The sequence below is a fragment of the Carcharhinus amblyrhynchos genome, chromosome 29, assembly GCF_965287045.1.
Source record: "Carcharhinus amblyrhynchos chromosome 29, sCarAmb.v2.hapA, whole genome shotgun sequence".
Lineage (NCBI taxonomy): Eukaryota > Metazoa > Chordata > Chondrichthyes > Carcharhiniformes > Carcharhinidae > Carcharhinus > Carcharhinus amblyrhynchos.
In genome coordinates this window covers 22,045,751-22,060,419 of record NC_137352.1, presented here as the reverse complement: position 1 = coordinate 22,060,419, position 14,669 = coordinate 22,045,751, and the positions used below count along the sequence as shown (strand labels likewise).

The window sequence follows — 14,669 nt, the reverse complement described above, 5'->3', positions numbered from 1 at the left end:
TCAACACTTTTTATTCATACCTTGTGTCTACTTTACATTAACTTACATGTGGGTTGCCATAGTAACCTAAACTCTAGTAGGCAAGGTTATTAAAACTAAACCTGCGCACAGCGCAGAGTTTACAGTTAAGTTTCATATATGGAGATCAAAACAGTTCTAAAAAATGTACCTTATATTTGAATGCACATCGTGATACTTTGTTACATAATGTCAGGCATAGTCAAGCCACGCAATTCAATTTTACCTCATTCCATCTGATGATGGCTGCATAGCCTACAGGCTAGCATTAGGTAGCATCAGATGTACATGCATCTCATTTAAAAAAGAAATATCTGCCTGGAGTGGGCACCATGTTTATTTCAACTAAATTACACTATAGTACAGCATCAACAGTTAGCAGAAACCCTATTCAATGGGAAGGTTCATTTCAAAAGGGGATTTTTCTTCAGGCACCAGTTCATTCCCCATGCATTCTACAAAGTTTACTTAATTGAAATAATGGGATAACGGAATCAATTTGCATTTCCAATAGAACTTCTACTGTCATCTTGTACACATGAAAAGCTTTTGCACATTCGTCAATTGGAAACATAGTAGAGCTAATAAAACAACAATTAGCTTCTTTTTAATGGACTCCAACCGTTGCAGTAAATACATTAATTTGTTCAATTCCCCATGCACCTTGTCAGTTTAAAAATCCTAATGCAACGATCAATTACAACTACTTTTGTGATTCTTCGCATTATTTAAAACCAAACGACAAGTGGAATGACCCACATGAGGCAGACACTGTCCCTTTTAAACTATCATATTCACATTTCAAAATCCTGCGAAACAAGTGATCATCGTTCAATGTCTTGTAACACGACGGCAATCAGTTTAATAAAAAATTCTTACCACACAGTCTGAAAATGTACAGCCCATAAAACTCCCCTCAACAGCAAATTCCTTTAATGCATTTTGAATAATAAAGAGAATTCAACATTTTGACATCAGTATGATTTGACTCCGCAAGACTTTATATGGGCTGTCTATTTCCTTCTGAAATAATACTATATTTGAGTTCAAGGAAAAGAAAACACAACAATACAGCTTCTACCTTGAGTAATAAGAATTAATGACGGGGATGACTGCTGTGCATTAACAGTACACGTAATTGATTTAACAAATAGGTGTGCAACAAAAACCATTGCAATGTATGCAGCAAGAAATGGTGAAAAAAGTAATTTCCATAGCCTAAAACTTCAGGTGCACCTATATTTGGGGTGGTGATTGGGCGGGGGTTCGTCGGTGGTGGAGGTGGCTGGAGTGTAAGGCCAGGTCCCTGCATTAGATGTTCAGACCCAAGGTGCAACTGATATTCTCACAGGCCTCGTTAACATTGCATAGTGAGCGGGTAAAAAAAAAATCTCACCAGCCCAGCAACGCTAATCAGGCTGCTGTGACAAGACAGTTGATGGCTGAAAGGAGGTGATCAGGTTGGAAGCAGTGGTCAGGGGTAGGATTGGGGGATGTTCACAGTAGGAGATAGCGCCAACGACCAATGTTGGAAAGCAGCAACTTTGAATGGAGTGAGGGCTGAGTGGGAGGAAGCAATGGCTGATATTCTTTTAATGTTGAACGTGGGGTCAGGAGCAGGATTCCCAACTCCTCCGACTTCCATATTTAGGTAAGTGTATTTTAAAGCTTAACTTGTTAGTTGCACGAGAACAGGTGGTGCCTTATGGACCGCCTGCAGTGCTGCATGTAACATCTGTTTCACCTGAGTATAGCCGGTGCCAGCACTGGCTGACTCAGGACAAAAGAATACATAAGCAGCCTACCGCAGATGCTGGAAATAGGAAATAAAAACAGGAAATGCTGGAAATACTCAACAGGCCAGGTAGCATTTGTGGAGAGAAAAAAGAGTGTTAACATTTCAGGTCAATGATGTTTCATCAGATGAAAGACCTCCAAGCTGAAATGTTAAGTTTCTCCCCACCACAAATGCAAACTGGCTTGCTGATATTTCCAGCATTTTCCATTTTTACTTTGGAATAAGCCAATCCGCAGTGGGGCCTGAAGCAAAAGTTAGGCCCCTCATGAAAATATAATTTTTGATCTTTTCTAAAATGGCAAATTTCCAGCTTGAAATGAGTGTGCACATTCTGCCTATCCGCTGTATTAAACTCAAGAGGCTGTGCGGCCAAATTTCTAGGGCCATATGCAAGAGGTAATACCACATAAAGGGCCACAAACAGCATAGCTCTTACTGCTATTAGAAATGGTGCTTAATTTACCTTGATCTGATTTTAGTTTCAGATTATGCTAAATTTGGGAATGACTGAAAGATGTATACTCAATCATGCTTAACCATAAAATGCAAAAACAAAGAGACAAAAGGTGGACAAAGTGCATGCCCCAAGAATTTGAATATAAATCTGAGTAAAAGAGGTAATGCAAGTGCCAGTGGGTCCTGAACACTCAAGCACATTGCATCTTTTGCAACAGTGGACATGATTTCTGCAAATGCATTGTAGCTCTAAGTAGTATCAATATATTGACATTTCAAAAGTGCCACATGAATACAAAATGATTAGAAATAACTGCTTTCAAAATGTTTACTATAATTCAGTTGACCAAACCTATTTTACCATTGCTCAATACTTTTAGAATTCTATTGGTCACAAGTTATTTTCAGGCACAGGGATCACTTTACCACCTCCATTACATTATGATTATTATATCATGGTAAAATACACTGTGCTACCTTCTAGAAAGGAATTTTGAAACATAATCAAATCATCCTTCACTCAAAAGTATCACTTGTTATGCAGATTAAAGAAAGTAAAACAAACAGATAGCCAGTAAATTCCATCATGTAAATAAATACAAAAATCTACTTATATCAAATACGACCCCGATATTGCTTTAAAATTTGTCCTAAAATCTTTGATGATTCTTGGATTAACATTTTACAACTTCTCAAACAAGATAGCCATAGGATATTTCGTAAGGGTAACCCACCAAGAATGGTGCTGCCCATCTATATTTTAAGCAAAACAATAGCTTAGTTCTGACGGGAGTAAATTTTTATTCTGACTGCTTCAACAATGTCATGTGAGGAATTCAAATTTGATCCACAGACTATTACCCAGCCGTTGTACAGCAATTTAAATTCTGTGCATTTTATTCAAATGCACAAATCTCTTCTGATAGATACAGGCACGCATGCACAAACTCACTCACCACACTCATGGCTAAATATACTCTCAGGTCCACATTATTATTTCTTCATCCTGACACTTTTCTCAAATCCCGCTCAACTGATTTTTGGTGTCACACATAATGTAAACTCTAAAAACAAAACGAACCAAATGTGTCTTGGCTAGTTTAAAACCAAACAGTTTCAACTCATAATATGCTGGCAATCCTATACAATACGAAGCACAGACACAAAAATAGTACAACTTCTGTAAGCAACTGAACAGAGTGGAGATATCCAAAATTACTTTCCTGCAGTGCAAGTCTATTTTTTTTACTAATTTTGAATTCCGTTCCATGAATTGAAAATATAAACTCAAATTTAAAGGCAACACAAAATGTAGCAATGAGCTCAGAATTAAAAAAAATAAGTTATTAATTTAGCACATAAAGGAAAAAGCCTGTGCTCATCAACATGATACTACATGGAGTGATCAAAAACACAAACCTATCAAATCTGATGAGTGACATTACTGCAAACCATCTGCTACTTGATTCTACCAGTCACGTCGAATGTGGATGTGGTATGACAAAAAGCAAGATGAGTGTGGTATTTATGAGTGACCTGTTCACAGAATAACATGATCCCATAATTAAGTTCAAAATGGATTTATCATTATTTATCAAAACATCCAAAGTTATTAGAATTGGTCATTGCCTTTTTCAATATTTCCTACGATTTAAGTGGATTGTGGAACTTAAATTGGACTACGCCTATCCTTAAAACAAACTATTGTGAGCTTATTGATAAATTGCACTGAAATATTCTGTCAACAGGTGACAACAGTGCACTGGTATGTACTTGGGCATGTGTGTGCATACTTAGAATGCAAACAAATCTCTGATCTCACACATCTCACTTTAATTGATTCAATATTGTTATATAATTTCAGATTGATAACACAAACTTTGAAGCTAATAGAAAGGTTTGTTCTGTTTAGAAAGCAACTTTTTAAGAAAATGTCATTTCAGTCATATTAAAGCACCTTATGTTTGATATCAAATCTTACTGTCTCTGACTGCATTGAAATGGTACATATTGGCAGCTATGCAATTATCCACACAGGAACACTCTCAAGTAAGATGTGCTTAGGGAGTTAGTTGCTGGAGTCCAGTTTCTTTCAAAACCCTGAAGCACATAGTTCTTCCTCCAGATTTCATTACAAGTCTTTGAAATTTCAGTTTTCACAAGACTCATAAAATAGCATTAATACAATCCACAGTTCTGGGGAAAACCAAGTTACCATAAATTTCATGTGAAAAACATCCGATGACATGTTTTACGAGTCAGTCAGAATTCAACCTCCACTCCTTTCAATTTGTCCCAACAAATTTTAAACACATTAGGTCAGGGCAGCCCATTGAAATGAATGCTCACAATACTGGTTAGTCTTCTAACAAAATGAAAAAGCATATCCAATTCAGCACCTGTCAACCATTGCACTAAACTTTTCAATTCTGTCAGCTCATAGACAAGCACAATAATATATTATAAATAAACTATTTAAATATCATTTTTGGACTATATTAGTTAGAGATCATTTATTCCATCACAAACAGTTCACAGATGAGCATTCAATTCCAGGATCCCATTTTTGACAATTGTATCCTAATGAGCCATATTGTTTTCAGAATTCACATTGAATTTGTTTTATTCTTGTACAAAGAGTGGATAGTTATCTACCAATGTCTCTTTAAAGTGTCAGCATGCACAAATTCAATGATGATATTGGGGCTTGAGTGGATTAAAGTGCTTGGTTGTTGTCACTTCATTTTATTAACTCTCTGCCCCTATTCCACCGAGCAGCATGAGTGTTCCTGCACCATGCTCTTGTTATCACAAATATCTCTGTTCTAATGAGCCAATCACATTGAAATTTGGTCACTACAGATTATATCCTTGACTCCTCTGTATTTAGCATGCACAGAGTAAATTTTCTGTTCTCTAGTGAGAGACTTCAAAAAAATGGCAACTTAGGCCAAATCCATAACTTTTAATGAAGTGTGGCTCATTGATTCCTGTTGGGAAATGAAAACTTATTGTCAGACAGGGGCAACATTATATGTGTATATAAAAAAATTGTACTAATATGTAGTTTTTCAAGTTTCTACGATACAACTGTAGAAATAAAAACTGACATGCCATACTGCTGCAGCACAGCTAAACGTGCCAACACAATCTCAGCTGCCTTGCACTTCCCTGCAACTGCCTCAACATGTTAATGGTACTGATGATGAAACTCTCATCTGCAACTAACTGTTACCATTTCAACAAAGAACACGGAATGCTTCACAGTCAGGTTCCACACATGCACTCTGCGAGCATCAGGTGAGAAATCTGCAGCTTTTAGACATGCTGTAATGAGAGTTACAGAACAGAGACACACTTTTGCCCTATATATTCTGGGACCTGCCTATGATAGATTGTTTAGTCTGTATTTACAATAATAAATATCTAAGTCAGTCCATCAGGATTCCAGTTACTTTCTGTAGTTTTTTTTTCAATTTTCTATTATACAACTGTAGAACTAAAAACTGATCAGACTGACATGCCACACTTCTGCAAGTCATTTGTAACTTAGAATGTCTTCAAGTTTTATCAATACAGATATTCACAGTTTCTTTTTCCATTCACTCTGAGCCAGAATCAATACATTTGATTAATTTTGTTAATAATGTGTATAAGTGGTGTTTTCACAGGCACAATGGCCTGTAATAATTTCAAGATCCTCACCCTGCTCCTGTTTGATGAATACCTTAAATACAGAGCACACTGGACTTCAATTACATGTCTTCCACAACAGAGACAGCCCAAAGATTATTACATGCTTTTGTTACATGTTAAAGCTTACAGTACAACATTCTAGGATTTACAACATGAGTGTGTAGGCAGATTAGCGTGGCTGCTGTCTTCCCATGATGCTTCAGTGCTGTCAGAGCCTAGTTCTGCTGCAGTTTCTACTCGGTACAGGATCTTGATGTCAATTTTGATTCCACTGACTGGGCAGCAGTCTGGAGGTCCAACTCAGCCTGTGGTTCCAGTGTCTTTTTTAATATATATATATATATTTATTTATATAATTTATATATATCTATATTGCACACTATTCCCTCTTCGGCCTTTGTAATGCCCATCAGTGAAACCGATCTCGCTTGTCTGTTTCAGAACTGTAATCACGCAAACCGATGCCCTTTTGTAGAGTTATTAACGAGTCTCTCATCTGTAGGATGAATTTTTAAAAAAATAGATGAAATTCCATAGTCTTTCTGAGCATCTCAATTTTCAGCATCATATTCACATAAGGGGGTCTGAATGCAGCCTGGCTGAGGGCCAGGTCTTCAGGATGAAGCAGATGCCCAGATTCCATTTCTGCCAACATGATGTACATTTTTAACAAAGGTAGTGTATATTAAAGGGAAGCATCAGTGCTGATGGCACCCTGACTGAATCAGGGATAAAACTGAAGCAACAGTTTTCATGAAGAACCATTTGCTAAACACTTTAGGGATGATTTGCGAGGCAAGCATCTGAATATAATGTAACAAACATAAAGTTCATTCAGGTAGTATTCTTTAAAGATCAGTTCCACTACTTGGTAGTAGTTTCTTCACAGATTCTTCTACAGCCTCGACATTTGAATGGAAACTCGGGAAAAATTCTGATTAGGGAGACGCAACAATGTTAAAATTTAATAACAGCTAAATATGCAATAACTTTCCTCATGCTAATAGCTTAGTACAAATCATTTTACAGGCTTTGCAAGGGTTAATCCTTCATCACATCAGACTGAGATGAAATTTTGAACTGACAATCTCTGGCAAGCAGGAAATGGGCAGATTCAGAATCACAAATCTCTCATCAGCTTCAGCAGTTATTTTTGTAAAGGCCAGATTGACACGGATGTAAAGAGTTTCAGGATTCATGGCTGCTTACCCTCCACACTGAGATGTGTGCAGCCACGTGTTTAAGATGCAGAACGTGATCACATAAGTTTTCACTCCAGTAAAGTCTGCAGATATGAAAATCAGTTCCCTTAAATTTGGTGGATTTTGTATTTAGAACAAAGATGATGTTGGTGCTGGCAAGTGGAACGCTTAATCATTTCAGTCACCTAAGTTGACTTTCCCAATTGGCCTGCTGTGCCAAGAGTGGAAAGCTAGTAGAAGCTATGGTCTACTGCATCATCATCTTCCTGCCATTTGCTGCTGACCTAGTCTGATAAAATGTAGGTTGTAGTGTTACAAGCAAGCACATGTAGGCCATGCACAATCTGCTCAGATCTGCTAAAGTTCTACCCAATAATATATTTCAGTGCTAATGTCAGAGAAGCACCTCATTGCATCAAGTGTGTCATTTTTAATTTGCTAGCCTCCTGGGGCCCCTCTGAGAGCGGATGACAATTTAGTGGTAATTCATGCCAATTTGGGTGCAGTTTATGAGTCACTGAGTAGTGAATGAAGGCTCCCCAAGTTAATTTTATATACAATGTTTCAAACCAATAGCCAGTAGAGACTTTCACCTCAGTATGGACTTGCTCCCAGAACCCAGAGGTGAAAAGCCAGTGAATAAAGGACTAATTGCTCAGCCCTCCATAATGATGATATGATAGAAAATTGGTTTAGGGTTAATAATGCATTGTAATATGGCATAAAAATGCAAACATTTGTAGTCAACTCTTTTCGACTTTTAAAAATACTACTGGGGGCATGGAATGTACTCGAGTAAATTTTCAAAACACCACTGAGTCTTGGCCCACTGACAGAGCTTCAGTGGTCCCAATCCTTGCATTAGTAAATAAGAAATAACAGTCACCTGATCTAGAAGTACTACTGATGATTTTAAAATCTCTCTCCATTTCTGTAGTTCAGTATCATGGTAACGCTGTTGTGACTCTAATAACTGGGCCCACTCCACCTGTGACTGGGGAAGTTTGCTGTATGGAAGAAAAGAAGCAAGTAAAAGGCTTTGGCTGTGCCAGTTATTCCAGCCTAACCAGCTTACATACAGGATCACAGAATTTCTAACGCAAATTACACTATGTGCAAGTCAGATTTCTGTGACTATTTGTGCTGGTTTAAGAAACTAGCCATTCCAACAGAAACTGATAGCCGAAAATTTCCCCAGGGAAATCATAGCAAGTGAGGCAGAAAGTTTGGTGCACCATTTAAAGGTTCATTGAACTCGGGTGGGAATTTCTGGTCTTGGGGTGCGTGCAGCTGGAAAATTCCATCCTATGTCTCTGATCAACTTAATCACTATAACAAGTTTTCATTAATTTCGCTCATTTGTAACCCCTCAAGCTGACTTTTAAAATTAAACTTTTTTATGAGAACTTTAAAGATTTTTTAAAAAATTATAAAGTATTTAATTTACCTCAAAACTAAGAACACATCGTTCGGATGGTAAATCACACTGCATTGTTTCCACTAAGTCATTTTTAGTTATTTAAAATTAGGTTATAAGTGGTAAACCAGACAATTCCAATTAAAAATGTTCAGTTTTGTGATGAACACATTTTCAGCTGTACTAGTTCTACAGTGACATTTTAGACTTTGACATCACATTATGGTTGGTGAAAACGTAAATATGGTCCTTGCCAACACTACATCAAAAAAAAGCAGTAGAGTTCAGCAACTACTGAAGTCATTATTTTACACAGTCTCATATAAGTGGGCTCTGTCAGGAGAAAAATGTAGACAATACCTCTCCTGGAGCCTGATCCCATGCCACGTAGTGAGACTCTGTGTTGTATATTCCAACATCCATAGCTTATAAAATAACATCATATTCAGAAATACTAGTAACACCAAGCTGTGGAGAGAACAACAGTTAACATAAGAACTAGGAGTAGGAGTTGGTCATATCGCTCTTTGAGCCTGCTTCATCATTCAATACAATTGCGGTTGATCTTCTGCCTCAATTCTACATTTCACTACTATCCTCCCCATATTCCTTAATTAGTTTAGCATCCAAATATCTATTAATCTCTGTCTTGAATATACTCAAATTACTGAACATCCACAACTCTCTGGGATAGAGAATTCCAAAAATCCATAAGCATTTGAGTGAAGAACTTCCTTCTCATCTCAGGCCTAAAAGGCTGACCTCTTATTCTGAGACTATGACACCCAATTCTGGCCTGCCTAGGTGGCTCAGTCTAGAGAAGATTTGTTCCACTCCTTGTAAGACAAGTACATTCTTTTTTAAGTAAGGACACCAAAACTGTATATACTAGTCCAGTTCTGCTCTCACTAAGGTTCTATTTGATCCCAATAAGACTTCTTCATTCTTACATTCCCTTTGTAATAATCACTAATGTAACATTTTCTTTCTTAATTGACCTGCAATGTCATCCCAAAAAATGAGATTAGGAGGGTGTGTATAGACTATGGAAAAAAGATAGATAAAGAACAATGAATGCTCAGCATTACCCCTGTGTATTTACTGGCTCTGGTCCAAGGGCAGGCAAAAACATTAAAGGTATCTTTGAAAATGATTCCTTTAAGCGGTTTAATTTTGTCCTTGTGCAATTTCATAGAAGTGTCCACTGTCTCACTTAGATTATTTCAATGTTACAATGAACTAAACTTTAAACCCTGAATATTGCATAAAGAATTTTATTTGTCCTTCATCAATTCTCTCCTTTCTTCAAGGTCTTCCCCAAACAGAGTGATAACTTCATGGATATCCATCATCCCTGGCACACTGTTCAAAAGCTCATTTACATAGGATTACATTACAGTGAACATACTGCACAGAACAGGCCATTCAGTCCACTCAGTCTATGCTGTCATTCATAGTCCACTCTAGATTCCACCCACTTTTTTTCATCTAAATCTACAATTATAACACTTCTTCCTCTTATATTTGTCTAGTTCTCTTTAAATGCATTTCTACTGCCACATGTTTATACAATAAACACTGTAAAGAGCTAGAATCAGTCATCAGTACCACAAATCTATCATTCTTAGCTCTGTTTTAATTTTTTAAAAAGGCAAAATGTAAAAGTTAGCATTTTATTACAACAAAATCTGAATAATAACTGCTGCAGTTTGAGTTTCCTAGTGAGATACAGGTTTTCAGACCAAACTGTCTATTACTTTAAAATCCCATTTAACCTTATTTAAACTGGATATCATCTTTTCTTTAAACTGATGTTAATTCTAACGAGTTTTAATATGCGTTTAACAAACCACTTCGCCTTTTTTTCCTTCTGGAGTGCAAATATTATATAGAAAAGGGAACTGAAGAGAATGCAAAAGAACTACAGTTGTACCTTAAACAGATCCTAAAGGGAGCAGTAAACAGAAAAGGAAAATAGTGATCAGAAAGGAAAACTTCAGATGTTGAGTACAATGAGGTTTGAAGTAATTACTGAAGCTTGCTGTCTCAAATGAAAAGGTTCATCATTTACAAAGAATGCATCAATCAGCATAAATAGTGGACCAAATTCGAAAGCAAATCAAATCAAATGAATTGACTTTGTAAAGAAACTTGACTACAAACAAATTTAAGTACAGTAGTTTCAGCTACAGATGCTGTGTCCTGGCTTATAAATGACCCAGAAATTGCCTTACAGCAGCTTTTAAACAGTCCTTAGACAGTACAATATACAAGAGAATCTTAACCCATTTCAGGTTTGGAGTAGATTGAACCCTTTGAGAAAAATACCAACAATTCCTGTACTAATCAAGGACATTCTCTGAAAGAATGTTGCGCAAATGATTGAAGCTAAAGGTAATTTCACAATCTCATATATGCAGTGACACCTTCATCCATTGGGAACATGAATTGGTGGCGAGGCTATTGCTTTCTACACCATTCTTTGACCTATATTTCACGTGAGGTTAGCTACACAAGGAGCACTAAATTGTGGAATTGACCACTAAAATTATCCTTGCACTTTTAAATACTACAATAGGCCATCTGGAGGAATGAGATTTACAGTTCTGTTTGTTCCTCTTCTTGGTCAGATAGATTGAACGGTATTTTAGAATCATAAATCTATAGTCATTAGAAGTGCCGGCCCTAAATTGCTGCCGCAATTTTAATCTGCAGCACAGAGTAATTTATTGGAACTCATGGTGAGATCAATGGTGAGCTCAGGTTTTCACAAAGTAAATCATTTAGTGGTGGAAATCACCCAGCAACCTGTGGCAATTAAAACTCAGTGTGTCTATTCTTCACCGCAAATTGCTGAATCATTCACACATTAATAATGGAGCGTGTATTAATCTTTGCAGTATTTATCACTTACTCTCAACAGAACATTATGGAAATCTTAAATGATTTCTTTGACTCACAACAGTTACATACTATAAGCTTAAGTCTGTTGTTTATATACTCATTCAATATTGAGCCACTGCTGTTAATCATGGGCCAGCCAATTCCAAATGAGGAATTTTCTAATCTTAAAAATTAGATAATGTATCCTTGCTATAAATGCAGAGTTTACATAACCTTTCAGTCAAAATAGAAACCACATAGAAATGCAACCCATACAAGTAAAGGACTCTGGGTTGGTCTATCATAGAATCATAGAAACTGTACAGTACAGAAAGACACCATTCGACCCATCGAGTCTGCACGGACCACAATTACACCCAGGCCCTACACCCATATCCCTACATATTTACCACTAATCCCTCTAACCTACGCATCTCAGGACACTAAGGGTAATTTTTAGCATGCTCAATTAATGAAACCCTCACATCTTTGGACTGCAGGAGGAAACCAGAGAACCCAGAGGAAACCCACGCACAAACGAGGAGAATGTGCGGACTCCACACAGACAGTGACCCAAGCTGGGAATCGAACCCAGGTCCCTGGAGCTGTGAAGCAGCAGTGCTAACCACTGTGCTACCGTGCCGCCCATTCTATAAATCTCTTATTATTCTATCATTCTATTAAGTAGGAAAAAAAAAACCTGGAAGCTACCATACCTCTTCTAAGTTGGCCTAGCATTTTTGAAGCCAAAATTTATTTTTGTCCAGATGCCTCCAAGAGGGAGTACTAGTTGTAACATCTTTCCAGCACAAAAAATATTTTAATTCTTTAACTTTTGCACTGAGCATACAATGGATTCATATGCTCCGGAAATCCAATGATTTTGTTTTTACCAGTTACTAAATATCCACAGTAATTTGCTTTTATCTTGTTTCTCTAATCTAATATTTTCTTGCCTCTATTCCTTGTCTATTCATGCATCTATCCAGATGCTTCTTGAATATTATTATAGAATCTGTTCCCACCACCTCCTTTGGCAGCGCATTTCAGGCATTCACCACCCTGTGTATGAAAAACTTATCCCTTATGTCTCTTTTAAGCTTTCCTCTCTCACTTTCAACCTCTACCTCTGAGTAATTGACCCTTCAACCCTGGGAAAAAGACTGACTATCCACTCTATCCAAGCCTGTCATAATCTTGTAAACCTCGATCAGGTCCCCCCTCATCTTCCAACGTTCCAATGAAAACAATCCCAAGTTTGTTCAACCTTTCTTCATCATTCATACCTCCCAAATCAGGCAATATTCTGGTAAATCTCTTCTGCATCCTTTCCAATGAATCAACAACCTTCTGGTAGTGTGACTTACTCCAGTTTTCATGCAAATTCGACACTTAGAAATTTTGGGGAGAATTCCACCGATCACCTTTTGAGGTGGTGATTGAATTTGAGGATCACCACACTTCAGGCAATGGACAAGGTTGAGATGGCTGAGGTACTTCCTTTCCAAAGGTTACTATGGATTCTGCTTCTGACATTGTTTTCAGGACAGCATTCCATCCAACAACTCATAAAAAAGAGCTATATACAATATTTCAAATACAGCCCAACCAAAGTCTTATACAGCTGCAACATGATTTTCCAATTCCTATACACCGACTGGTAAAGGCCAGAATGCCATATGCCTTCATGACCACCTCATCCACCCGAGTTGCCGCCTTCAGGGAACTGTGGATCTGTATACCTAGATGCCACTCTGTATTAATATTTCTAAGGGCTATAACATTTTCTGTATCTCTGGTGCTAAGGAATCAACAAATTCCCTCTTGCTTTGGATCAGATATCCTGGTTCCTAGCCCACAGACTGTTATAGTACAGAATTAGTCAAATTCTGTGTATTTCACCTTCACAGTCTCTCTGATAGATCTATCCATTTAGTTCCTTCCCATGTCCTTTCCCCAAGACCCTTTTTTTCCCTTCTCTCAATATTGAGGTAATCAAGTGAAGTAGAGCTGCTATTGTCCCAGATGACCGTAGGCTGCTTTCCCTTTTGAGGTGGTGATTGAACTTGAGGATCACCACACCTCAGGCGATGGACAAGGTTGAGATGGCTGAGGTACTTCCTTTCCGAAGGTTACTATGGATTCTGCTTCTGACATTGTTTTCAGGACAGCATTCCATCCGACAACTCATAAAAAAAAGTCATGTCACTTATCCATTCCTTAGTTTTTACATCTTTGATTACCTACTTAATGACGAATGGAAATAATTTAAGTTCATTTACTTGACTAAAACCCTTCAGAATTTTGAACAACGGCCATTCATGAACCAAAACCCCAAATTATTTTCAAAAGAAGTTTATTTTTAAATTTTATTTATTAATCACAAGTAAGGCTTACATTAACACTGATCCAATGCCCTCTTTGGCAAAAAAGATGTGTGCATGCATTCAATAGGTGATGGGTGGAATTCTCCCCAAAATTTCTAAGTGTCAAATTTGCATGAAAACTGGAGTAATTCACACTTTTTTTCAGTGGGGAGTTCAGAAAATAATCTTCTATACTCTGTGCACTGCAGAGGCCACCAGTGTGAATATCATTAAAAACTAGCAATTGGGATCTATTCCCGCTGGAGAGGCTGAAGTCAGTACACTAGACAGAATACTATGCATGTACCGATCTGTCAGTGCTGAGATCAGCGCATGTGCAATGTCAACCCCCCTCCCCCACCCCAGCCCACCCTGATCGCTAGCCTCCCTCCTTCCCCTATCAATCCCAACTGCAGAATGGCAGCGGGACCTCCCACCCCCACTGAACACCCCTTAGGTCCCGCCCTCATTAAGCTGGGTCCGCCACAGGCCCTGCCCCCTTGGCACTGCCCCATGATGGGCAGTGCCAAGGTGCCCCCTGGACATTGGCACTTTATCCCATGGGCCAGGGTGCCAATACCCAGGAGGGAAGGGGGGTGCAACTGCCCCCCCTTTCACTCTAGCAGGGTCAGGCTGCCAGCTCCCCAAAAGTGGGGAGCTAGACTAAACCCCGCTGGAATGAAATAGTCCGGTGGGGTGGGAGACCCTAGTGGGCCTGGAGACTAATCATACTCAAATGCAATTGAAGTGACTATTTAAATGGTCTGTGCGTCTCCCCGCTAATTTCCAGCACAGAGCAGATGCTTCCGGAAATCCGGTGCTGGGTGACGCAA

The 14,669-nt window shown here is 38.2% G+C and overlaps 1 protein-coding gene across 12 annotated transcripts in view; it reads right to left on the bottom strand.

Annotated features, from left to right (window-relative positions):
• The window catches only part of gramd1ba (GRAM domain containing 1Ba), a 689,080-nt gene continuing 674,411 nt past the window's right edge, over positions 1–14,669 (bottom strand). For all 12 annotated transcript variants that reach the window (XM_080214716.1, XM_080214711.1, XM_080214713.1 and 9 more), the window contains 3 exons: positions 8,948–9,055; positions 8,057–8,177; positions 1–6,464 (listed from right to left, as the gene is read on the bottom strand). In XM_080214716.1, coding sequence (XP_080070842.1) covers positions 6,378–6,464; positions 8,057–8,177; positions 8,948–9,055 — 316 coding nt within the window. In that variant the 3' untranslated portion in view covers positions 1–6,377. The remainder of the gene's footprint in view (positions 6,465–8,056; positions 8,178–8,947; positions 9,056–14,669) is intronic.